Below are 24134 nucleotides of genomic sequence, written 5' to 3' on the forward strand. Positions count from 1 at the left end.
AAAATTGAAGAAATGTAAAATTACAAATAAAATCTTAAAATATAAATTAAACAACACACATAGGTAAGGGACTAAATCGAAATAAATTTAAAATGTGAGGTTTAAATTAATATAAAAATGACTAAATTAATCATGTTTTATATAATTTACATTTAAATAATTTTATTAATTTTATTAAATAATTTTATATAATATGTATGTATATATTAATGTAATAATGTAATTCTTTTGTGATTTGAAAACACGGGATTGATTTTTGGTGCGGAAACAATCGCGCCATTATTTGGTAATTTGGGCAAAATTTTAAAAAATTGTAGTCCTGTCACCAACTTTGAATTTTATTATTTTGAATTTTAAAAACAAACACGGGAATTTTATTTGACAATTTGGGAAACAATCGCGCCTGAATTTTATTGATTATAATTTTTAATATCTTGACTATAAATTCGAATGTATGATATGTATATATAATTTATTAATGCATGCATGTATAATATATATGCATATATGTATAATTTATTAATGCATGTATGATATGTATATTAATGTAATATGCATAGTATTTCTATAAACTATATAAGCAATTTACTTTATATAGTTTATATATATATGCTATATAAAGTAAATTACTTATATAGTTTATAGAAATACTATGCATAAATTATATAAAGTAATAAAATATATAGTTTATAGAAACCCTAAACCCTAAACCATACATCCTAACTTTAAACCATGAACACTAAACCATGAACCCTAATATAAATGGACAAACACTAATATGACATGTACTACTATTTATGAACCATATAATATGGAATGTGACATACTAATTATTTAACACATAATTAATCATGTTTTATATAATTTACATTTAAATAATTTTATTAAATAAATTTATATAATATGTATGTATAAACCATGTATAGTATATATATATATATATATATATATATATATATATATATAAAGTAATAAAATATATAGTTTATAGAAATCCTAAATCATAAACCATAAACTTTAAATCACAAACACTAAATCATAAACCCTAATGTAAATAGACTATCACTAATGCATATATATTTGTAATAAAAGAGTGGGCTTACATTGGGCCTATGTAAACTAATGTTAATGGACTAGCACTATTGCAAATGGACTTATTTTTGGGTTTTATTATTACTTATTCATAACAACAAAATAAATGAGCCATTAATGTGAATTAACCTAACATACAACTAAAATACAAATTATGCAATTTAAATTAATATGACATGTACTACTATTTATGAACCATATAATATGCAATGTGACATACTAATTATTTAACACCTAATTAATCATGTTTTATATAATTTACATTTAAATAATTTTATTAATTTTATATAATATGTATGTATAAACCATGTATAGTATATATAAACTATATATATATAAACTATATAAAGTAAATTACTTATATAGTTTATAGAAACACTATGCATAAAGTATATAAAGTAATAAAATATATAGTTTATAGAAACCCTAAACCCTAAATCATAAACCCTAATTCTAAACTTTAAACCATAAACACTAAACCATAAACCCTAATTTAAATGGACTAGCACTAATGCATATATATTTGTAATAAAAGAGTGGGCTTGTATTGGGCCAATGTAAACTAATGTTAATGGACTAGCATTATTGCAAATGGACTTATTTTTGGGTTTTATTATTACTTATTCATAACAATAAAATAAATGAGCCATTAATGTGAATTAACCTAACATGCAACTAAAATACAAATTATGCAATTTAAACTAATATGACATGTACTACTATTTATGAACCATATAATATGCAATGTAACATACTAATTATTTAACACCTAATTAATCATGTTTTATATAATTTACATTTAAATAATTTTATTAATTTTATTAAATAATTTTATATAATATGTATGTATAAACCATGTATAGTATATATAAACTATATATATAAACTATATAAAGTAAATTACTTATATAGTTTATAGAAACACTATGCATAAACTATATAAAGTAATAAAATATATAGTTTATAGAAACCCTAAATCCTAAATCATAAACCCTAATTTAAATAGACTAATACATATATATTTGTAATAAAAGAGTGGACTTGCATTGGGCCTATGCAAACTAATGTTAATGGACTAGCACTATTGCAAATGGACTTATTTTTGGGTTTTATTATTACTTATTCATAACAACAAAATAAATGAGCCATTAATGTGAATTAACCTAACATGCGACTAAAATACAAATTATGCAATTTAAATTAATATGACATGTACTATTATTTATGAACCATATAATATGCAATGTGACATACTAATTATTTAACACCTAATTAATCATGTTTTATATAATTTACATTTAAATAATTTTATTAATTTTATTAAATAATTTTATATAATATGTATGTATAAACCATGTATAGTATATATAAACTATATATATATATAAACTATATAAAGTAAATTACTTATATAGTTTATAGAAACATTATGCATAAACTATATAAAGTAATAAAATATATAGTTTATAGAAACCCTAAACCCTAAATTATAAACCCTAATTCTAAACTTTAAACCATAAACACTAAACCATAAACCCTAATTTAAATGGACTAGCACTAATGCATATATATTTGTAATAAAAGAGTGGGCTTGCATTGGGCCTATGTAAACTAATGTTAATGGACTAGCACTATTGCAAATGGACTTATTTTTGGGTTTTATTATTACTTATTCATAACAACAAAATAAATGAGCCATTAATGTGAATTAACCTAACATGCAACTAAAATACAAATTATGCAATTTAAATTAATATGACATGTACTACTATTTATGAACCATATAATATGCAATGTGACATACTAATTATTTAACACCTAATTAATCATGTTTTATATAATTTACATTTAAATAATTTTATTAAATAATTTTATATAATATGTATGTATAAACCATGTATAGTATATATAAACTATATATATAAACTATATAAAGTAAATTACTTATATAGTTTATAGAAACACTATGCATAAACTATATAAAGTAATAAAATATATAGTTTATAGAAACCCTAAATTCTAAATTATAAACCCTAATTTAAATGGACTAGGACTAATACATATATATTTGTAATAAAAGAGTGGACTTGCATTGGGCCTATGCAAACTAATGTTAATGTACTAGCACTATTGCAAATGGACTTATTTTTGGGTTTTATTATTACTTATTTATAACAACAAAATAAATGAGCCATTAATGTGAATTAACCTAACATGCAACTAAAATACAAATTATGCAATTTAAATTAATATGACATGTACTACTATTTATGAATCATATAATATGCAATGTGAAATACTAATTATTTAACACCTAATTAATCATGTTTTATATAATTTACATTTAAATAATTTTATTAATTTTATTAAATAATTTTATATAATATGTATGTATAAACCATGTATAGTATATATATACTATATATATATAAACTATATAAAGTGAATTACTTATATAGTTTATAGAAACACTATGCATAAATTATATAAAGTAATAAAATATATAATTTATAGAAACCCTAAACCCTAAATCATAAATCTTAATTCTAAACTTTAAATCATAAACACTAAACATAAACCCTAATTTAAATGGACTAGCACTAATACATATATATTTGTAATAAAAGAGTGAGCTTATGTATTGGCCTTTGTAAACTAATGTATTGCCAAAATTATTTATATTAATAATGTAAAACGTTAATATATATTACATAATAAATAATTTCATTATTAATATTATTTTGTCTTTATATAAATTAAACTATATAATTTATATAAATTAAACTATATTAATTTTCCTTTGCATTATTAATCATGTTTTATCTAATGTACTTTTAAATAATTTTTAAAATTTTTTAAATAATTTTATATAATAGGTATATTTATTAATTTAATTATCAAAATAAATATTTTATTATAACATTTAAAAAGTAATCATATTAATTTTTTAATTACATCATAAACTAAAAAACTCATAATTTTATTAAAATCTTATAATTTCATCCATGGTAATATATAAGTCAGGTAAATATCAGATCAGATCATTAACAAGTTGGATCATTTACAGGTCAGGTTAAAAACATGTCATGTTGAAAACAGGTCAGGTTAAAAACAAGTCAGGTTGAAAACAGGTCGGGTAATACCAGTTATTGGCCAGGTCAATCTCGGGTTCGGGTTCATATCAGTCAGTTGCAGTTCGGGTTCGGGTATCATATTTTCGGTTAAATTCGGGTTCAGGTCGTTCTCAGGTCGGATGCAGGTCGGGTTCGGATCCACAATTTCCAGGTCCAACTCGGGTTCAGGTCAACACCAGTTCCGACTCGAGTCGGTTTCGAATCGCTACAGTGCAGATCAAAAATAATTTTAACTCGAGTCGATTTCAATCAGTTTTACAGATCGGGACATACCAAGAACGAAGTTTCATCATCATCTCTCTACACTAATTATGAAGTCAAGTCAACCGTAGCCTGTAGGACATACCAAGAAGGAAGTTTCATCATCATCTCTCTACACTAATTAAGAAGTCAAGTCAACCGTAGCCTGTAGGACATACCAAGAAAAGTCTTCAAAACCCAAGATTCTGTTTGCACCCCAAAAACTGGCTAATCTATGGTCCCAAAAACTTCACCATTTTTAGTCAATGTCTTCAACCTCTTCTTCTTGGAAATTTCCTCTGTCCAGCGAGAAATGTTTAGAGTTGATATATATTAGAGAACATTTCCATGTTTGCTATAAGTTCCTTCTCACAATCTTCTTCTCCGAAGCAATTCAAGTCCATAGTTATGGATTGTTCCACATTCTCTACACCAAAACTTTCGTTTTTTCGTGCTTTCTTGTTGTTTATCATCTTCCCTTTGTTGTTCCTTAATATAGTCTCTGGCACTGCAACTGAACTTAATTATGGTCGTCACTGTAACTCAGTCGTTCATGAATCGGCACCAGGTGATGAAGAGTTCAATAACATGCCTTTATTTTGGACGTCAGAATGGTTACTTCAGTGGTGGGGATAATGTCCTAAGCAATCGTTCAGTTATGTACTATCCCCCGGAATCAAAAGCAGTCGTTTTCGAAACTCACCACGTATACGCAACTGATGTCGAGGATGTGTTCAAGGTGGAAGGAAACCTGATCTTCAAAACTTCGTATTACTACGAACAGAGTTTCAACCGTGGCGGCTCATTCATTTCGAGTTCGAGCGATTCCAGAGATCGCGGAATTCTGGACTTCGATTTTCATGGCTTCTGGTCTCGAACCACTGGGAAGCTTTGCATGGTGGGATCGAGCTATACTTACTCCGATGAAGGTAAATTGCTTCAGCTTGAAGCTGTTCTTAAGATTAATAATCTTAAGAGTTCAAGTAATATCAGCACGTTAGTCACAGGGACCATTGCTAGCTTGAAGTCTGCTAATGATCCAAATTACTTTGAGAAAATATCACTGCTGATGTTTCCTCAAGTGAATTACGGTTACACAATTAGCCAAGGGTGTCCCCTGGGAACCGATGTCCAACCGAAGTTGTCCCTCAGCTTGTCACGAACTCGAACTATTTGCGATATGTTGTCTGGGGGAGAAAATGCTTTCGAACTGGAGTATGCAAGTGGCTGTGATTCTTCAAAGAGTTGCAGTCCATTTGGAGATAACATCGGATATTTGCCACCCGTGATGTCGTTGAGTACGATTCAATGCTCAGCAGATGGGCTAAGCTTGAGGTTTCTGATAGAATTTCGGAACAATAGCTACAGGGGATATTATATCTGTCCCAACATCATCACTTCATTAATTGGAGAAGGAACTTGGGATGCAAAGAGCAATCGGCTTTGTATCGCCGCTTGCCGAATCTATGATGCATCTAGCTCCTTGGAGACGTCTCGTGTCAGAGACTGCACTACACGGTTAAGCTTAAGATTCCCAGCAGTCTTGTCTATCAGACGCACAGGTACTGTTGTAGGTGAAATCTGGAGCCTTAAGAAGAGGAATGAAGCTGGTTTCTTTGATAGGATTGAGTTCCGAAATACTGGCCATTATAGTGGAAAGATTCAACTTCAAGGTTTGAAGTATGAAGATGGACAAGGTGAAGAAATCTTGTCCAAAGAAGAATCCTAGGACTAGGAGCAGCAGGGTACAGTATCCAGATGCTTATTCTGGAGACATGGGTTTTAGAATGTCATTCCTCAATGGTTCCAAAGTAAATATCGGATGGGGTTCTTCGGATATTCTCACGGTTGGTGATCAGTCGTATCAGAGATTTCTATATCTAATACCATCCTCGAGCTCAAAGCCTAAACATCCTGGTGTTAACTCTAATTCCAGCAGCGGCTCGCTTAATGTCAGCTATAAAATGAGAATTACACTACCTACCTCGGAAGTCTATCCTGGCCTTAATCCAGTTAAGAACTCTTCAAATGGATATCTGGGAACGAAACTCTGGATTTCTGCTGAAGGGATTTATGATACTGCAACAGGTAGCCTATGCATGGTTGGCTGCAGCCGTTTAATGTCGGGTGAGAAATCGTTTTCAAGTCATTCGATGGATTGTGAGATTCTTGTGAATGTCTATTTTCCTCCACGGAACTCAGACAGGAGAAGTAAGATCAAGGGAAGCATCGAGAGCATGCGCAAGAATACCGATCCTTTGTACTTCACGCCTATGCAGTTTTCGGGATGGGCTCATTATCACCATTGGATAACCGAATCGATGTGGAGAATGAATTTTGAGATGATCATGTCGGTCATATCCAACACTCTTGCAATTATCTTTGCAGCGTTTCAAATCTTTCATGTTCGGAAGCAGCGTGGCGCTGGTCCTTTGGTTTCACTTCTCATGCTTGTTATTCTAGCCTTGGGACACTTGATCCCTTTGGTTCTAAATCTCGAAGCAATGTTTGAACAAGATAGCGAAAGATCAGTCTTGATTAGAGGTGGAACATGGATCGAAATGAATGAGGTGATCATTCGGGTTGTCACAATGGTGGCTTTTCTGCTGCAAATCCGTCTTCTGATGCTCTCATGGACTGCTAGATGCTCCACTGGAAAGAAAAAAGCCTTGTGGACTGCAGAAAAGAGGGGGCTGTACGTGTGTTTTCTGGTGTACATAACTGGAGCTATGATCGCGTTTTTCATTAAGTCGAGGCAGAGTGTACATCAAACCAGAAGGCATTCTTGGTACTACAAGGATGAAATCATTTTGGGGAGTTCAAGACCTTATGCTGGTTTAATCCTGGATGTCTTTCTTTTCCCTCAAATCATCTTCAACATGCTTCAGAATTCAAGAGAACCAGCTCTGTCTCGATTCTATTACATCGGAATCACTGTTGTTCGCCTGTTGCCCCATGGATATGATCTTTACAGGGCAAACACCTATGCTGATATAGAAGACACATACATTTATGCAAATCATGCTGCAGACTACTACTCAACTGCTTGGGACTTCATTATTATTGTGTTGGGTCTATTCTTTGCAGCAACCATACACTACCAACAGCGTCTCGGTGGTCGATGTTTTCTTCCAAAGAGATTCCAGGAATCTGTGATAGATGAGGAACTTTCAGTGGATTCAGAAGAACAGTTGCCACTGAAATATAGCACTTAGTGTCCTGCTTTGTGTTAACTAGTGGTGTTTATCAAGGAGATGTTTCTGGTACTATTCCTAAATAATTGTGTATTCTGCTCTTTTGTTTTGTTAGCTGAATTAAAATATTGTAATATAAAAAGTTATATATAAAATTGTATAATAAATTCACAGCTCTGAATGAGTTTTAGGTTCAAAGTGGGATCATAAGAGAGGGCAAGGTTCAAGGTTCAAACATGTAGAATACATATTTCCATTACATTAAAAGCATGGTTAAACACATATATTAATGCTTATATAACAAACAGAAACACAGATACTAATACAAATATGACAGATACAAATTCTTTTACACATAATTTTTAATGGCAGAACTGTATCCACTTTGTTCATCATAGTACCTAGACCACAACATTATGCCTTCGTACTTGGAAGAATCTTTGATGGCAGGAAGTACTTGAGAAGTAAGATCAGCTACAGGGATAAAGCCGCTACCGGCTGCCTTGGGTGATGCCGGTAGTCCTAAGAAAATTTTGGTGGCTGGAACATAGGTAGTCCACTGCTTCCATGCATTTTCAAGGTTCCCAATATCACCAGCTGTGTATTGGCATGTAGGGTTGTTATAGAATTGTACCCAAACATAGTCAAAAAGGCCAGTCTTAAGGGCACCTCCAACCCAAGCATCCGGGAATGGACATTGAGGGGCTGCTGTCAAGTATACTTTGGTGCCGCCACGTTTGCCATACCCGGAGAGGTACCTGGCAAGATCATCCCAATGTTGGTTCGTTCCGCCTTCGATAACAAAATCAATTCCATCCAAAACCGCATTACCGAAAGGTCGAGAAACCGATTTTCCGCCCAAAAAATTGTTCCACAAGTAGGTTGCAACCTGTCTAGCATCATGGGATGAGGAAAGGTAATAGCCCCCTGCTCCTCCTCCAATAGAAAGCATTACTTTAATCCCCTTTGCTTGACATGATTTGATGTCTGAGCTTAAATTAGTGCATCCATTGCTATAAGGATCACAATGACCAGCAAGGTTGATCATCGGAGTCTGACCATTTCCGAATGTGGGAAGGAATGCTAAGTTGACAAAGCCATAGTTTCCGGTCGCACACGACTCTGGTAATGTGCCTTCGTTTCCACTCTGACCCCAGTAGATCGCAATGTCACCGACATCGGTACCCAAAACAAGCACCAGAATCACTGAGCTGATGAATGCAAAGGAGATTGCCGACTTAATAGCCATCTTTCGTTTCTGGTCTGCGAGTGTTCGAATGTTTTTTTATGCTTAAATTGTTCAAGAGATGATCCTTTTACTGGTGATAAGGCTTGCCAGAAACTAAATAAAATTTAAATTTCTTCTGAACTACAGCCATGAAATTCAAGGCATTGTTTGCTATTTTGTTAGCTTATGATTGTTTCTTCTCCCTTGAAATGCTCATATTGGAAAGTTTATAAACAGATGCATGAGGCATGACAAAAGCTAGAAACATTCAAGTATATAACAACATGAATTAGTAGCCGATAAAGTGGTCATCAACTCCCCATTTTATTTGTTCATCTTTGTCATTTTATTGCCAAAAATACAATGCAAAGTAATGAAAAAAATGTTAGTCGGACTCTTTTAGCTTTTATAAATTCTTTTGTGTTAAATGTAAGGATGAGTGTCGATTGAATTGAGTCGAGTATGAATAAATTCGAGTTAGTTGAATTATAAGTACTATTTTATTATTCAAAGTTTTTTTAAATTTTAAAGTCAAGTTTATCATATTTATATTTAATTTTTTATAAATATTATAATTGTAAACACCATTTTTTATTTTATTATTATTTTATTTGTAAAAAATTAATATTATAATGTTTCAATTAGGATTATTAATACCCAAACCACCCTACCCTATGTAAAAGATTGGAGGCTTTGTCCCTAAAAAGAGGAATGAAAGAGACTTCTTGAGTTCTTTCTAACTTTTTCTCTCCATTTACTGCTTTCTTATCTAGCTTTCCTTTTTTGTTTGGTTTTTGGGTTTTCGTGGGGGTTCACGGGTAGAGGGAGTGGCCACGGTTGAGCCGTGGCCGGCGTGTAAGATAGACCCTCTCACGGCTAGGAAACTTCGGTTGTTGGTGGTCGGCGAAAGATAGGAAGTTTCGACCGAGAGGTCGATGGTAGGAGGGTGGTTTTCGGGGTTTCGGTTGTGTGAGTGATGAGCGAGGGGTGAGGGTCGTTTATGTCGTCTAGATCTTCACCGGCCGGTCGAAAACGATCGTGAGGGAGCGAGGGGGTCACAAGGTCACGGTGGCCGGCGTTGAGGGTCGGTTTTACGTCCTCGGCGTTGTGAAGAGAAAGAACGGGGAGAGAAAGAACGAGAGAGAGTTTGAACGGGGGAAAAGGAGTTCGGTCGGTCCTCCTCCGGTATCGGTCGAGGTCGCCGATGGGTATAGGTCGGTCACCGACTCGGTGGCCGGTCGTCTGAGGGTCGGTGTGTGGCTGGCGAGAATGCGTTTGAAGCTTTGATAATTTTCTAGCAAAGTTACGTGTAAGGAATGATATTTTGTTTGTATGAAAAATGGGTAAATCACTCACCAGGTTCTCATATTCTAGCTTCTTTTTGCTTTGTGTTTCAGAGTTAAATCGCATTCCAGATCCTTCAGTTTCAGCGTGTTTTACGTTTTGGTCACAATTAGGGTAAAATCATCATTAAGCTCCTCATATTTTAGCTTCTTTTGCACTCTGGTCATTGACTTTGTTATTTATTTTAATATGTATATTAATTTTATTAATTTTCGAATTTAATCACTATTTTTTATGTTTATTCATTTTAGCCACAGTTTGGAGTTTGTTTCTTATGTTATTATGATGTGGATGTGATATTTACAATTTATTCATTTTAGTCATTTTTTATTTTCTGATTTGGCTACTATTTTTTATTATATTTTGGTCCCGTATTATTCATCAAATTAATTTCAGTTCTTTAATTATTGCACTTTAGTTTTTGTTTAATTTATTTTAGTCCCATGAATATATATATACATATATGCATGTTTCATGTTTTTATCATATTGAATGTCTTATTTTGCTATCTTGCATTGTGGTCCTTATGTTTATGATTTTATTTTATTAAAGCACTTATATTTGTGTGATAATTATTTTTGGGTCTTTGATTTTTATTGTGTTTATACTTTTATCATTTTAGTTTAAACTATCATTATTTAGCATGATTAATATAATTTGGATTAATTGCCTTAATTTCTTATTTTGGTCAAATCAAATTGTTTAATCTCGAATTCTTGGGAGAAGTTATAATATTCTTTTTATTTCAGTTGTAAAGAGAAATATTCGTCCTAAAATATTTTAGGGATTATTTTCTCTTCGATTGGAAATATTAGAATATTTTTCATTTCTCCTTAGAATTTTCTATTAAATAAAAATTGCATGGTTGAATTTGGAATAATGGGATTGTAACTTAAATTTGTATTCGAATTTTTAGATTTTCACTATTAGAGACAATTTATAATCGATGGGTACTAATTTTGGGCGTTATAAGGGTGCTTATCCTTCCCCACACGTAATCGATCACCGAACTCCTTTTTTATTTCAAAAAAAAAATTATCTCTGGTTATACGTAGACTGATTTATCTTTTAAAATGATGTTTTTAAATAAAAAATCTTTTAAAAGAAAATTTATAGGTATTCGACCTACTTAACCCAAAAGGTCGATGGCGACTCCAAAATATTTCAAAACCTTTTCAAATAAAAAATCCCAAGTCGTACTAAGTTTTTTTCTCTGCCCAGACGAAAATCGGTGTCGACAATAATACTCATTGATTTCAATTTAAATGACTCTAACTAAATACGACATACATATATATATATATAATATTATTGAACAAATCAAATACCATCTAAAAATATATAATATGTTTATAATGTCATTTAGTAAAGAAGAGATTTTGAGGATAAAATATTGATGAGATAATACAAGTAGTCAAGTAATTGGTAGGAAAAAAGATTCCATCAATTTTAAAAACAAAGTTTTCAGTAAATGAGGTTTTTTAACAGTTAGCCTAAGAAAATATTTGCATTTAAAAAAAAATCCATCAATTTTAACATTACCTAACATTCATCTCAAACTATCTCTGCTTTATGGAGACATTAATGATTAATTTAAATTGGAAAATACAATTCTCAACTCCTATTCCATGAGAGATTTAAACATACTAAGACAAGTTTCTCTCACGCATTAGAGATTCAATCTTCTCCACATCCTCAGGTGTGTCAACTCCATGAGCCTCATGCTCAACCTTTATCACCTGCCCAAAATCAAACATTTTCAAATGAATTTATAATCTTTACACATATCTTTCTCTTTTATGCCTATCATTTACAAATTCTAAACGCACATCAAACGAAAATGACAGTCTATATGCGATAAAGAATATGCACAAAAAGTGGTATTCAAGGTAATTTTACGTTACCAGAAGAAGGATTAAACAAGTACAACATTTGTATCATACCTTAATCTTATAGCCATTCTCAAGGACTTTAAGCTGTTCCAGGTCCTCTTCTAGTTGCAATGGTGTAGGCTGAAGCTTTGGATATATTTTCAGAAACTTCGAATCGTAGCTCTGTTTGGACATTAATCAGTACTATTAACTGAAGAAACAAATAACTCCATTAAAAAGATTAAAGAATGCAAAAGAGCATCTTGATACCTGAATTCCAAGATGAAGCAAGTAAGGAAACCGTGGATTAACTTTCGCAGATCTATATCAAGTTGATTGAAAAATACATTAGAACAAATGCAATTAGAAAAAAAGATGTCAAAACAAAAGAGCATCTTACTTGTTAAATGGTATTAGTCCTCTAGAAAAATAAATAGCATAACCACGGTTATCAACCACACATTTCACTCTATTTGGATCAAAAGCGTCTTCAGGTTTCAAAGATGTCACGGCAGTGCTAAACACAGCATCTGGTGCTGCCTGCAACACAGACAGACCATTTTGACGCCACATGAAACAAAAACTTTTACACGGAACAAAACAAGTCACTGAAATGACACAAAAAGAGCTGCAGATACTACTTTACGGAATTCAGAATAACAAACCTGCAGTACTTTAACAATTCCATCTATTATTTCAGGTTCAAGAAGAGGTTCATCTCCTTGAATATTCACAACAATGTCGTACTTCTTCTCAAGCTTTTCAAGAGCTTCATAACATCTTTCAGTGCCTATAAGTTACCAAAGAAAGGGTCCACAATGTCAGCAAATCAAAGAATGAAATTAGAAATATGATGATAATCATCGCCCCACCATTTTGACAAGACTCTGATGTCATGATCACATCAGCACCAAATCCTCGACAGCATTCTACAATCTTTTCATCATCCGTTGCCACAACTACATCAGAAAGAAATAATGCAATGAGTAACAAAGCCAATTCAGACAAAAGATACAGGACATAAAAAATTCAGACAACTCACTAAACCGTCGAACTCAAAAGGTCAGAAGCAACCATTATGACATCCCTATTTATTATGCACTCATATTTTGTTCATAACACCAATCATAAAGTATAAATCACATATGCAAAGGATTGCGCACTATTCAATTGCTATATCAAGCAAAATTTCATGTCTTCTACATTCAGGCAAAAAAAAAAAGGCAGCTTATGCCAAATCAAAATGTGATAAACAAAACAGCACCAAGGTGAAAATTTCAGTCATCAATCATTGCACTAAACCTAAATTCATGCTTTTAGATTATATCATCGACTTGGATCTTTCCTCCGAAATAGTTTGAATCACCAAAAAATCAAATCGAACTCAAGTAGTTAACTTACCTAGATGGTCCAACGTGGTTGCCAGTTTTGACCTTTCCCATGTCCTCTGTATAAGACCACCAGAATGTCAACAACACAGAAACATGTAATAGCATCAAAATTTGTGAAACATGGTTCAAATGTTAAAAATTCAGCAATAAAACTTCAACTTGTAAAAACCAAGTTTTTTTGTTTATCATCTTGGACAAAAAATTGATGTTGCTCATGTTTTAACTTCACTGAAATCAAATGTGGGAATATAATCATATATAATGTCATGCTTCTAAACATAAGCAAAAGAATGTTGAATCAAAAGTTCTAATTTTCAGCCTATAAAGTATTTCCTACCAATGTTGCCCGGATTCATTTTTCTTTCTGCGTCCAACACTCTCAAAAAATACAATAGTTCTACTTTTGAGTTCAACATGGATATGGAGATATGAACTCCAAAAATTCTCCAAATACATGAACAATTTAGCAAAGTCTAACCATAAACATGTCGGATACATTCTCGTATACAATGCTCACACTCGAGTTTGAGTAACATAGCTCCCTACACATGTAACTAAACCCATATATTTGCCCACACCAATATCTCAAGATCAATTGTAGTCAAACATACTGGAATTTACTAGTTCAAATACGGTTCAACTTATTCCAAATTTTATATAGACCATCTTTCATCTCAGACATACACCATCCAACTGCGATCCCAAGGAAATCTAAACCCCTATCGATACCAGATTTATAATCTGCAATGCTCAGTCTCTCACTTGCAGAATTTTGATCCCTGGTCTTTAGGAAAGTAATTAAAGTTGTAAATATTAATTACAATGGCTCATTGCATAACTAAACATCTTGCACATAAAAGATTGGATCTTCAACTTTTTCTCCAATATTTTGATCCAAATGATCAAAGCATTAGAAATAAAATTTAACTCCCCAGTTTCCTGATTTGCATTAAAAGAAAGCCCAATCAAATTTCATATAAAACCATAATCCCACGATGCAAAAAAATGAACATAAACAAAAAAAATGAAATTTTAGATAAAATCAAGGAGTTTAAATTTTAACCAAAAGGGATACCTGGAGCATGGGTTTCCCAAGTATATGAACCAAAGGCTTGCCTTCGAACCTAGAAGAGGCATACCTGGCAGGTATAATGCCGACGACCCGTGTCCGGAACTTCCTGGCCCGACCCAGATAGGCATGGGCACCTATGGCTACCGCAAGTGCAGCGCCAGCAAGAACAGTGTGAACTATACAAGCTTTACCTGTTGAAGAAGACGAGGAAGATGAAGATGAAGATGAAGAGCAGATTGACATTGCGCTTATGAATATTTGGTTTTGTTTCGAAGTTCACAGAGATCTGGAGATAAATGTGTTCAAATGCCTCTTAGCTACAAAAGAACGAGGAAAAAATAAATAAAGTTAATAATTGTATGGGTAAACTAAACTTTCTAATTGTTCTTATTTTAGTCACTGCAAGTTATTTTATTATTATTACTCTATGACATTGCATTTTTGTATATTATTAAATATAAAATAATTTAAAATAAACAATAAAATAAAATTTTATTATTATTCAATTTTAAAAATATTTAATATAACCATTGCCCGTTTTCGTCACCGTTTACCACCGTCGGCCTTTGGAATTGATAGTCGTTTGATCCCAAATTACACCAAGAGACTTACTTTGACACGTTGAGTCTGAGTCCTTTTCATTTTATTACTAAAATGTTTTTTTTATTTTATAAAAGGAATACACATTATTTTTTAAGGCTATCTTTTAAAGTGTTAAATTAGGATTAACATTTTTTAAATTAGATCAAATAAGAAATTATGTCATGCACATACGATGTTGATTAGATTCAATGCCATTAAATTATAATTAAATTCTAACGTAATTATAATCTTTAAATATATGAATTGACGAAAAAAGTGTAAGAAATAATGTAAAATAGCATTATTTAAATAGTTAAAATATTAAAAAAAACTTTTACAAATTCAAATATAATGAAAAACTGCAAATCTCTTTAGCAATGTCAATCGTTAAGGATTTAAATTCTAAAATTATGAATAGAGAAAATTAAATTAAGAATTTTAAAAATTATAAAATAATTATCAAATGAGAACAGTAAATTTATAAAACAAATTGCTAGAAGATTTTAATAATTCACCTGCCAAATGCCAACTTTATTATCAAATTACCATACTCAAGTCTGCCTAATCAAATAAGTAGGGAAGTTTGAGCATAATTTGTCACGATAGAATAGCAAGTAGGAACCCTCTGCCCTGTTATATGCCCTTTTAAGACTTATTATAGCACGCGTGGCTCACTAGTTTATATAGAGATGAGAAGATGAGAAGAGATGGACGACGAGTTTGGGTGGATATATGGAAGAGATGAAGAAGGGAAGTCGAATCGCAGTGGTGACGGTGCTGCAATACCTTGTTCAAGTTGTATCGATGATAATGGTTGGACATCTCGGTCAGCTTTCCCTCTCTAGAGTCGCCATTGCTACATCCATCACCAATGTCACTGGTTTTAGCCTTCTGGTAACTATTTCTTTCTCCCCCTCAGCCCCTCTATTGTAAATGAGCAAACTCCATTGATGGGATGTTGTTCTTCATGGCAAGTAGTCTAGATTGGCTGGTGCACTGGAAGCACTATGCGGCCAAGCTTATGGATCACAGCAATACAAGAAACTTGGAGTCTATAATTACAGTGCCATCATCTCTCTCCTCCTTGTTTGCCCTCCCATTTGCATACTATGGATATTCATGGACAAATCGTTACCTCTTCTAGGCCAAGATTCTCTAATCTCCTACAAAGCTCGTCAATATTCTCTGTGGTTAATTCCAGGACTTTTAGCCAGCGCTATCCTTAAACCATTGATCGATATCTGCAAATGCAGAGTTCGATTCTTCCAATGCTCTAACTACAGTTTCTGTACTGTGTTTCCATGTGCCTGTCTGTTGGATTCTTGTGTTTAAATTGGATTTAGGAGATGTTGGAGCTGCAATGGCCATTAGTTTATCGACTTGGCTGAATGTGATCTTACTGGGGATTTATGTCAAGTGTTCCTCTACTTATGAGAAAACTCGTTCACCATTCACCAAAGATTCCTTTCTTGGTGTTCCTCAGTTCTTTCGCCTTGGTGTTCCTTCAGCTGCAATGGTTTGGTAAGTGTTGTATTTCCCGTTTTCTTCAGTATAAACCTCGCAGCCTGAAGATCGAAGAGCCGCAAATATTAGGATTCGAATCTCAGACTTGTTAGATGTCACCTCTTGGGTGATCATAAAACTACTTTTTGATACTAATTGTTCAATCTAATGTTTGTCTCTCTATTGCCATCAATGAAGCATGAAATGGTGGTCTGTTAACATTGCTATCAGGCCTTCTACCAAATCCAAGCTAGAGACATCAGTACTATCTATATGTAATCTTCCATTTTGGTAATTTTTGAATTGATGAATGCCATTGGATCTGAAGTCTATAAAATCTTTATGATCAGCCTAACAATTTCAACATTACACTTCACTGTTCTCTATGGTTTTGGAGCTGCAACAAGGTATACTACAAATCATGTTTCTTCTAGCAAATGTTTATTGTAAAGAAAACAAGAGATATTGAAGCTTTGAGTACTGATCCACAGCACCCGAGTTTCGAATGAACTTGGAGCCGGGAACCCCGAATGGGCTCGCATGTCAGTCAAGGTGGGAATGTGTATGGCAGTCACAGAGGCAGTGATGGTGAGTACGGCTCTGTTTTTCAGTCGACACATTGTGAGATATGCTTACAGCAATGAGAAAGCAGCGGTGAACAATGTCGTAGCGATTGCTCCTTTGCTCGGCATTTTACTCGTTACCGATAGCATTCAAGTTGTTCTTTCCGGTCGGTAATCTCTCGTGACTCTTTTGTCATCAACATTAAATCAAATGCTCGCAATGGAATCTGGATTTCTTTAATGTTTTGAAGCAGGAGTTGCAAAAGGATGTGAATGGCAATATATAGGAGCGTATGTAAATATGGGAGCATTTTATGTAATTGGATTGCCATTGGGAATTGTACTAGGATTTGTTGCACATCTAAAGGGAAGAGGCTTTTGGCAAGGGATTGTAGCTGGTTCAATCCTGCAAACAGTCCTTTTTCTTTTGCCCTCTTCACAAATTGGTCATGGAATTTGACTGTCCTTAGTACATGGTTTGTTAATGATATCTCACTTCACATTTTGAATATTAAGCTAATATCGAACTTTGACTATGCTAACATTGTATATGAAAATGGGGTCACGATCATCTTTTCTTACTGAAAGAAGTTTATAATACTATCTAGAAATAGTGTGCATGTTAGAGATATAAAATGGAATCACATTTGATAACAGAAGTACACTTTTTATTTTCACTTAAAATAAGCTTTAATGTACTTTTAAGTATTTAAACTATAATGTTTTTGGTGTTTAAAGAATTTTTTGTTAAAAATATATGATTCAAATATTCTCAGTTATACTTTTAGGTGATTATCATTATATTTTTTGATTATTTTATTTTTTATAAATAAAATATTATTTAAAAAAAAGGGAAAAATTAAAAAATAAACCCCTCTTCCCCTCGTCCCTCGTCCCTCTCCCTCCCTCCCCAGTTGTCACCTGCGCAACCCTTTCCCAAACCCCCTCCCCCGGCATGTTAGAGTTATTATTTTCAACGTCACAACGTTACAACATTAGAGTTTCTATAAACATTTATTGGGATTTAACAATTTGGATATTGGAATTTAGGGCTTGGATTTATGAATTTTGGGACTCAGATATTGGGATTTAGGGATTTGCTACAATTCACCTATTTTTTTGATGTAATCATCGCTTTAATTATGGGGTTCGGCCGTTGGGTGTCCAGATGGTGGGACGCCATCGAGATTTCGGCCGATTGACGACAGTTGCGGCGGTTGGTTATGATGAGGGGATTGAAATTAGGATTTTTCAGAATTATGGGTTTTTTTTTTATAATCTAAACAACTTTTGGGTTTTTTTATAAAAAAATAATTTAAAGTTTTTTTTAAAAAAAAGTTGAAATTTTATATGGTTGACACGTGTCAGTTAACGGTAAAATTTAACGACGGTTACGGTTCATACACCTAGAAGTGTAACGTTGGAAACTTTAAACACATATTTTTAGCGAAAAATTCTTTATGCACCAAATTATATTTCAAGGTATAGTTTAGGCACTAAAAATGTATTAAGCCTGAATTATTATGAGATTGTCTTGTGTCAAATATAAAAAGATACTTCATACGTCCCATAATTTGTGTCTCATATTGACTACGCATATAGTTTTAAAAGATATATTTGATGATAAAATTATCCCTAAAAATGATTGATGAATGAATTGAATAGGTATAAAGAGTTAGACATATAAGAGTAAAAAATGAAATAGAAATGTCGTTATTTGTTGACTTTTCTAATAGGACATTTTGAAACCCAAAAAGGTGGGATGGAGGAAGTATAAGTATAATTTATTATTGATTTATGTTTTGTTTTGTAAATCGAATGTTGAAGCACAAATATCCCATATTCTGAAAGGTTGTAAAAATATCAAAGGGCTATGGCTCAATCTATTACCCAATAACCTTATTAGTTATTTATTCTCGAGTTGTATTGATAGTTGATTATTAGATAACCTTTATTAATAATATTTTTTATGTTCTTTGGAATATATTATTTGTTTCTCTTGTATAACATATTCAGAGAAAATAATTAAAATGTTCTCGTATTATTTTAATAGAGCTTAACATGAATTAAATAATATAATATGATGCACACGATTACACTAAATAAGGAGAGAGCTCTAATATCAACTAATGCAGAAAACCACTAATAGGAAAATATACACTTACACACCAATGTTGTTATTTTTATCAATATTTTTATTTTTTTTAAAATTTTAAGATCTTTTAAGATCTTTTTTAATATTGTTATTTGCTCCCTTTCAAATAGCACATAGGTAAATTGTTCGGATTATTTTGGGGACTCCATTGATCGTGGTCCTATAGTACAGGGGGTTTTAGGGAATTTACACCTTTTTATTCTTGCATTTCTCAATAAAGAACATGACCCGCAATGCAGTCGATGATATGGTTAACCCGATCCAGTTGAAAAGGATCCACCTATATAGAATACCTTTAACCCTAAAAATCTCCTCTTTGCCGCTACCATTTTTCTACTTTCCCATGTTTTCTGGGCAGCCACACACACTAAACCCCTAAAACATCTTGTAAAATGACGAAGAACAAGGAGCGGAAAGTGAATGTCTCGGGTAAACCTAAGCACTCGCTAGATGTGAACCGAAGCGATGGCAAGAGCAATTCGAGAACCGCCGCCACGGTTCGCCGTCTCAAGATGTACAACACACGGCCCAGACGTGACACTAAAGGGAAAATCTTGAGCAATGAGTTTCAGTCTAAAGAACTGCCAAATACACGTATCCAGCCCGATCGCCGCTGGTTCGGTAAGCTTAAAAAATCACCCTTTTTGGTTCAGATTAGATCCCATTTAGCCGTTAATTTCTGGGGTTTTTTTCTTTATATAAGTTGGAAAATATACACAAATTATGTTTTTGAATAATTTAAAATTATGTAAATTGTTTGACTTTTTTTTTTATCAAATGAAACTAATAAATAAAATAAAATAAATAATGATAGAGTTTTAACCGAAGTTTTAATTTCTTTCACTAAGCTTGAATTTTGTTTGCTGTTTGAAGCTACAATAGTGTCATTGTACCTTTCTTTTTGCAGGGAATACCCGAGTAGTGAATCAAAAAGAGCTAGAATTTTTTCGAGAAGAGCTCCAAAGCCGGATGTCAAGCAATTACAATGTCATTTTGAAGGAGAAGAGAAACTGCCCTTATCTCTCTTAAAGGACCATGCAAAGGTATGAATTCTTGGGAAGTGAATCCTTCTGGAATTTGGATTTGGAATTTGCTTTGTCATTTGAGTTTAAAACCGTACCTCTGATTCTGTTGTATTTTTTATTGCAATGTATGTGTATGAAGCAAGCAAGAGCTCACCTTCTCGACACAGAGCCTTTTGAGGATGCATTTGGACCTAAGAGAAAGAGGAAGCGCCCAAAGCTCCTAGCTGTGGATTATGAATCTTTACTAAAGAAAGCAGATGGTTCTCAAGGTAAACTATGGGTATTACTATATTAGTTTTTATTTAGGGGACATGAGTCTGACCTTACTATAAGATTTTTTACCAACTTCTATAGGAATTCAATATTGAAGCTTCTATATGTATTTCTCATTTTTGTTATCGAACTGCAGACACATTTGAGCAGAAATATGGTGCCTCTACTTCTACAGAAGCAGGTGAGGTAGACGGATTCCGTGACCTTGTTCGGCACACTATGTTTGAGAAGGGTCAAAGCAAGCGGATATGGGGGAGCTCTACAAAGTTATTGACTCATCAGATGTTGTGTCCAGGTCAGTCTATGTCCATCCTCTATTATTAGACTTTGATCTCTGTAGAAAAGAATAATCCTTTAACCTGGCTTGCCTAAATTTTTATTGCTGCTTCTATTTGATTTACTGGAGCATGTCAAACACTTTACAAATAGACCTGAAAATAAAGATATGATCTTTTAAAAATTTCCAATGTATCTTTGCTAGACAATGCATAACTTCTGTCCCGAATTTTTAAGAGGCAACAATAGTAAACTAGTAATCCATGCCTTCGTTTCATTTTTTTTTTGCATACAGGTTTTGGATGCTAGGGACCCACAAGGTACAAGATGCCGTCATTTGGAAAGGCATTTGAAAGAGCATTGCACGCATAAACACATGATTCTTCTGTTAAACAAGGTTAGTTTAATTTTCAGGTGGATGTTTCTCTAAGTGTGTTGTTATTGTTGCTATTATTATTATTATTATTATTATTATTTTACTCCATGATGTTTTCTGTAAAACCAATTGTAAACAAGGATGGTTTCATTTTCATTTCACGTGGAAGTTTCTCTAAAATTGTTTTTATTGTTTCTTATTATTATTATTATTATTTTACTCCATGATGTTTTCTGTAAAACCAATTGTAAACAAGGATGGTTTCATTTTCATTTTCACGTGGAAGTTTCTCTAAGATTGTTGTTATTGTTGCTATTATTAGTATTATTATTATTATTTTACTACATGACGTTTTCTGTAAAACTGCTTGTAAACTCTGCTAATGCCTAATTTCAGTGTGACCTGGTCCTGCTTGGGCTACAAAAGGGTGGCTTAGAGTTCTATCCAAAGAATATCCAACCCTAGCATTCCATGCAAGTGTTAACAAGTCTTTGGAAAGGTACTTCTAGTTCATTTATGACATAGTTGGGTCTAAAATATCTATAGTTAAGTGTTCGCACCTTCATCCCCTTTGTTATCTTACAATCAATTGCATCTGCAACATCTTTAGCTGTTCTGTTGTTTTAGTATTTTGGTATATTTGGGTTGACGTTTATTCATTTTTAGATTTTTGTTTTGTTTTGGAATTTTAATCAAATTTTGTTTCCATCAATGTAGGGTTCTCTTTTATCAGTTTTAAGACAATTTGCCCGCTTAAAAGTGACAAGCAAGCAATATCTGTTGGCTTTGTTGGTTACCCCAACGTTGGCAAGTCTTCAGTTATCAACACACTCCGCACTAAAAATGTAAAGTTTTTGTTCTTTTTCATTCTTTTATTTCATGCACTTTTACTTTATGCTCTTCTAATCCAGTATTGTGGTAATATATTAAAGTGGGATGTACTGTGTGTTCCTATGCATACGACTATTTCTGATGTACCTGACCTTGTACTGTCACCTGCCCTTTTTAACCTATAACGTTCATCATGTTTCTATTTTGGTACATTGAGAGCATTATACTTGCAGGTATTAATGTTTAACATTTTTCTTTTCCTTTTGGTACTCTCATAGAAGGATGGCTTGTAATGTGGCACTGGGGTGTAAATATTAAATATTGTTCTCCTATATTTGGTTAATTTGTCTTTATATATATGGTGCTTTAGTTCTGTTCTTTAATTTGTTTTCTTCAATTTTCTGAAGGTTTGCAAGGTTGCTCCGATCCCAGGGGAGACTAAGGTGTGGCAGTATATAACACTCACTAAAAGGATTTACTTAATCGACTGCCCTGGTGTGTTACCAGAACAGTGACTCAGAAACAGATATTGTGCTGAAGGGTGTGGTATGTTCTTTATGCTAAATGCTATCAACATTTTGTTTTTCATTTATGTTCATATTTAAGGATCAGACCAAACTCTTGTTTTTTCTAGGTACGTGTCACGAACCTAGAGTATGCTGCTGAGCACATTGGGGAAGTTTTAAAGCGTGTCAAAAAGGAGCACTTGGAAAGAGCATACAAGATAAAGGATTGGTAAGCTACTTTGTGGCCATCATCTCCAAAGATCCTTAAGATAGCTCTTAGTTTTGTTTGTTTGATGATCTATTTTAATGTAGTTTCTTAATAACATATATCGAAAATATTGAAGTTTATTAGTTAACTATTGCTCTATTGGGTGTGTGCAAGCCTTTTAACAATAAAAGAGTTGTGCATTTATTACATTTATCATTTGCTGTTGTCAGGGAAGATGAAAATGACTTCCTGGTCCAGCTATGCCAGTCAACTGGTAAACTTTTGAGGGTATGTTTTAGCCTTAAGGTTTAAGCTCATTTAGTATTAACTGTAGTACAAAGCTTGATTAAATTACATGCCGGGAAGTGTTTATTCTCAAGCGATTGTGTTAAACATAAATGGTTTATGTTTAGGGTGGAGAACCTGATTTGACGACCGGAGCGAAGATGATACTTCACGACTGGCAGAGAGGTAGAATACCTTTCTTTGTTCCTCCTCCTAAACAAGAAGCTGCTGATTCTTCAGAGGAGCCACCGTGCATGGTATAGACAAGGAGGCCGTGGCTGATAATAATCAGGCTGATGCTGCGTTTAAAGCCATTGCAAATGTGATGCTGTTCCAACAGCAGAAAAACGTACCTGTTAAGGCGGATCTCTTCAGCGACAATGAACTCACGGTGAGGCAACCAATGAGGTTCCCGTGATATGGCTGGTGAAGTTGAAGCCCCTGATGATGAGGTTGGAGTCAGTAGCTCAGATGAAGCCTAGACTTTCTGTTTTAGGGAAAGAGATCAAATGCTCTCGTTTTATGGTAGCCAGGGTTTGTAATTTACGTGGAATGTGTTCTCAATCAGAAAGATATTTGACTGAATTCAACTCTGTTTTGTTTTTGTAATTCAAGAAGAAGAAAAGAAATTTCTGGAAATGATTTATGATAATTTGTTTTATCTCGATGGACTATGTATTTGAAGTTCAATTTGTTTACAATTATATACAAGCAATATCATGCGTCTACAGCTCTCACAAATCCTCAAATTTTCCTCTTCATTTAAAATCTAGCATGCCAAGAAGACTTCATGAAATTTTCCTAAGCGCAAGTACATACAAAACTTTCTAATTCACATACTATTGTACATATACCAAATAATCTTTAGCAAAAACATATTATTTGGTCATCACTCTAGTAAAAGCCAAACTCACCAATTATGCATGAACAACATGCTTCACTTAACATGCATGATGAATACTAACAACAGACAACAATAATACAT

General features: G+C 33.1%; 5 protein-coding genes and 2 pseudogenes across 5 annotated transcripts in view; 5 read left to right on the top strand and 2 right to left on the bottom strand.

Annotated features, from left to right (window-relative positions):
• The first annotated feature begins 5019 nt into the window (after positions 1-5019).
• On the top strand, positions 5020-6195 carry LOC120167590. The gene has a single exon (XM_039176562.1). The coding sequence runs from the start codon at positions 5020-5022 to the stop codon at positions 6193-6195; it is 1176 nt and encodes a 391-aa protein (XP_039032493.1).
• A 46-nt stretch (positions 6196-6241) lies between these two features.
• LOC120167591 lies at positions 6242-7681 on the top strand. Its single transcript, XM_039176563.1, has one exon. The coding sequence runs from the start codon at positions 6242-6244 to the stop codon at positions 7679-7681; it is 1440 nt and encodes a 479-aa protein (XP_039032494.1).
• Positions 7682-7890: 209 nt separating this feature from the next.
• LOC120167565 (acidic endochitinase-like) lies at positions 7891-8941 on the bottom strand. Its single transcript, XM_039176544.1, has one exon. It carries the CDS (start codon positions 8907-8909, stop codon positions 8010-8012), a length of 900 nt encoding a protein of 299 aa, XP_039032475.1. The 5' UTR covers positions 8910-8941; the 3' UTR covers positions 7891-8009.
• Positions 8942-11849: 2908 nt separating this feature from the next.
• LOC120167531 (3-deoxy-manno-octulosonate cytidylyltransferase, mitochondrial-like) lies at positions 11850-14852 on the bottom strand. The gene is made up of 8 exons (XM_039176525.1): positions 14570-14852; positions 13505-13550; positions 12976-13062; positions 12769-12893; positions 12504-12643; positions 12374-12425; positions 12176-12286; positions 11850-11971 (listed from the first exon to the last, which is right to left on the bottom strand). The coding sequence occupies exons 1-8, from the start codon at positions 14807-14809 to the stop codon at positions 11879-11881; spliced, it is 894 nt and encodes a 297-aa protein (XP_039032456.1). The 5' UTR covers positions 14810-14852; the 3' UTR covers positions 11850-11878.
• A 73-nt stretch (positions 14853-14925) lies between these two features.
• Positions 14926-17674, top strand: LOC120167593 (annotated as a pseudogene).
• Positions 17675-19659: 1985 nt separating this feature from the next.
• LOC120167518 lies at positions 19660-23788 on the top strand (annotated as a pseudogene).
• The window catches only part of LOC120167514 (ultraviolet-B receptor UVR8-like), a 31313-nt gene continuing 29277 nt past the window's right edge, over positions 22099-24134 (top strand). The window contains exon 1 of the mRNA XM_039176510.1: positions 22099-22111. The gene's annotated coding sequence lies outside the window, so the exon portion shown is untranslated. The remainder of the gene's footprint in view (positions 22112-24134) is intronic.

Source organism: Hibiscus syriacus, unplaced genomic scaffold (assembly GCF_006381635.1).
Source record: "Hibiscus syriacus cultivar Baekdansim isolate YM2019G1 unplaced genomic scaffold, ASM638163v2 tig00111689_pilon, whole genome shotgun sequence".
Taxonomy (NCBI): domain Eukaryota; kingdom Viridiplantae; phylum Streptophyta; class Magnoliopsida; order Malvales; family Malvaceae; genus Hibiscus; species Hibiscus syriacus.

Coding starts and splice junctions, on each gene's coding strand:
- LOC120167590 (XM_039176562.1), top strand. CDS start 5,020: ATGAATCGGCACCAGGTGATGAAGAGTTCAATAACATGCCTTTATTTT.
- LOC120167591 (XM_039176563.1), top strand. CDS start 6,242: ATGGGTTTTAGAATGTCATTCCTCAATGGTTCCAAAGTAAATATCGGA.
- LOC120167565 (XM_039176544.1), bottom strand. CDS start 8,909: ATGGCTATTAAGTCGGCAATCTCCTTTGCATTCATCAGCTCAGTGATT.
- LOC120167531 (XM_039176525.1), bottom strand. CDS start 14,809: ATGTCAATCTGCTCTTCATCTTCATCTTCATCTTCCTCGTCTTCTTCA. Junction 13,063..13,504: donor AACCACGTTGGACCATCTAG/GTAAGTTAACTA, acceptor TTTCTGATGTAG/TTGTGGCAACGGATGATGAA. Junction 12,426..12,503: donor GGACTAATACCATTTAACAA/GTAAGATGCTCT, acceptor AACTTGATATAG/ATCTGCGAAAGTTAATCCAC.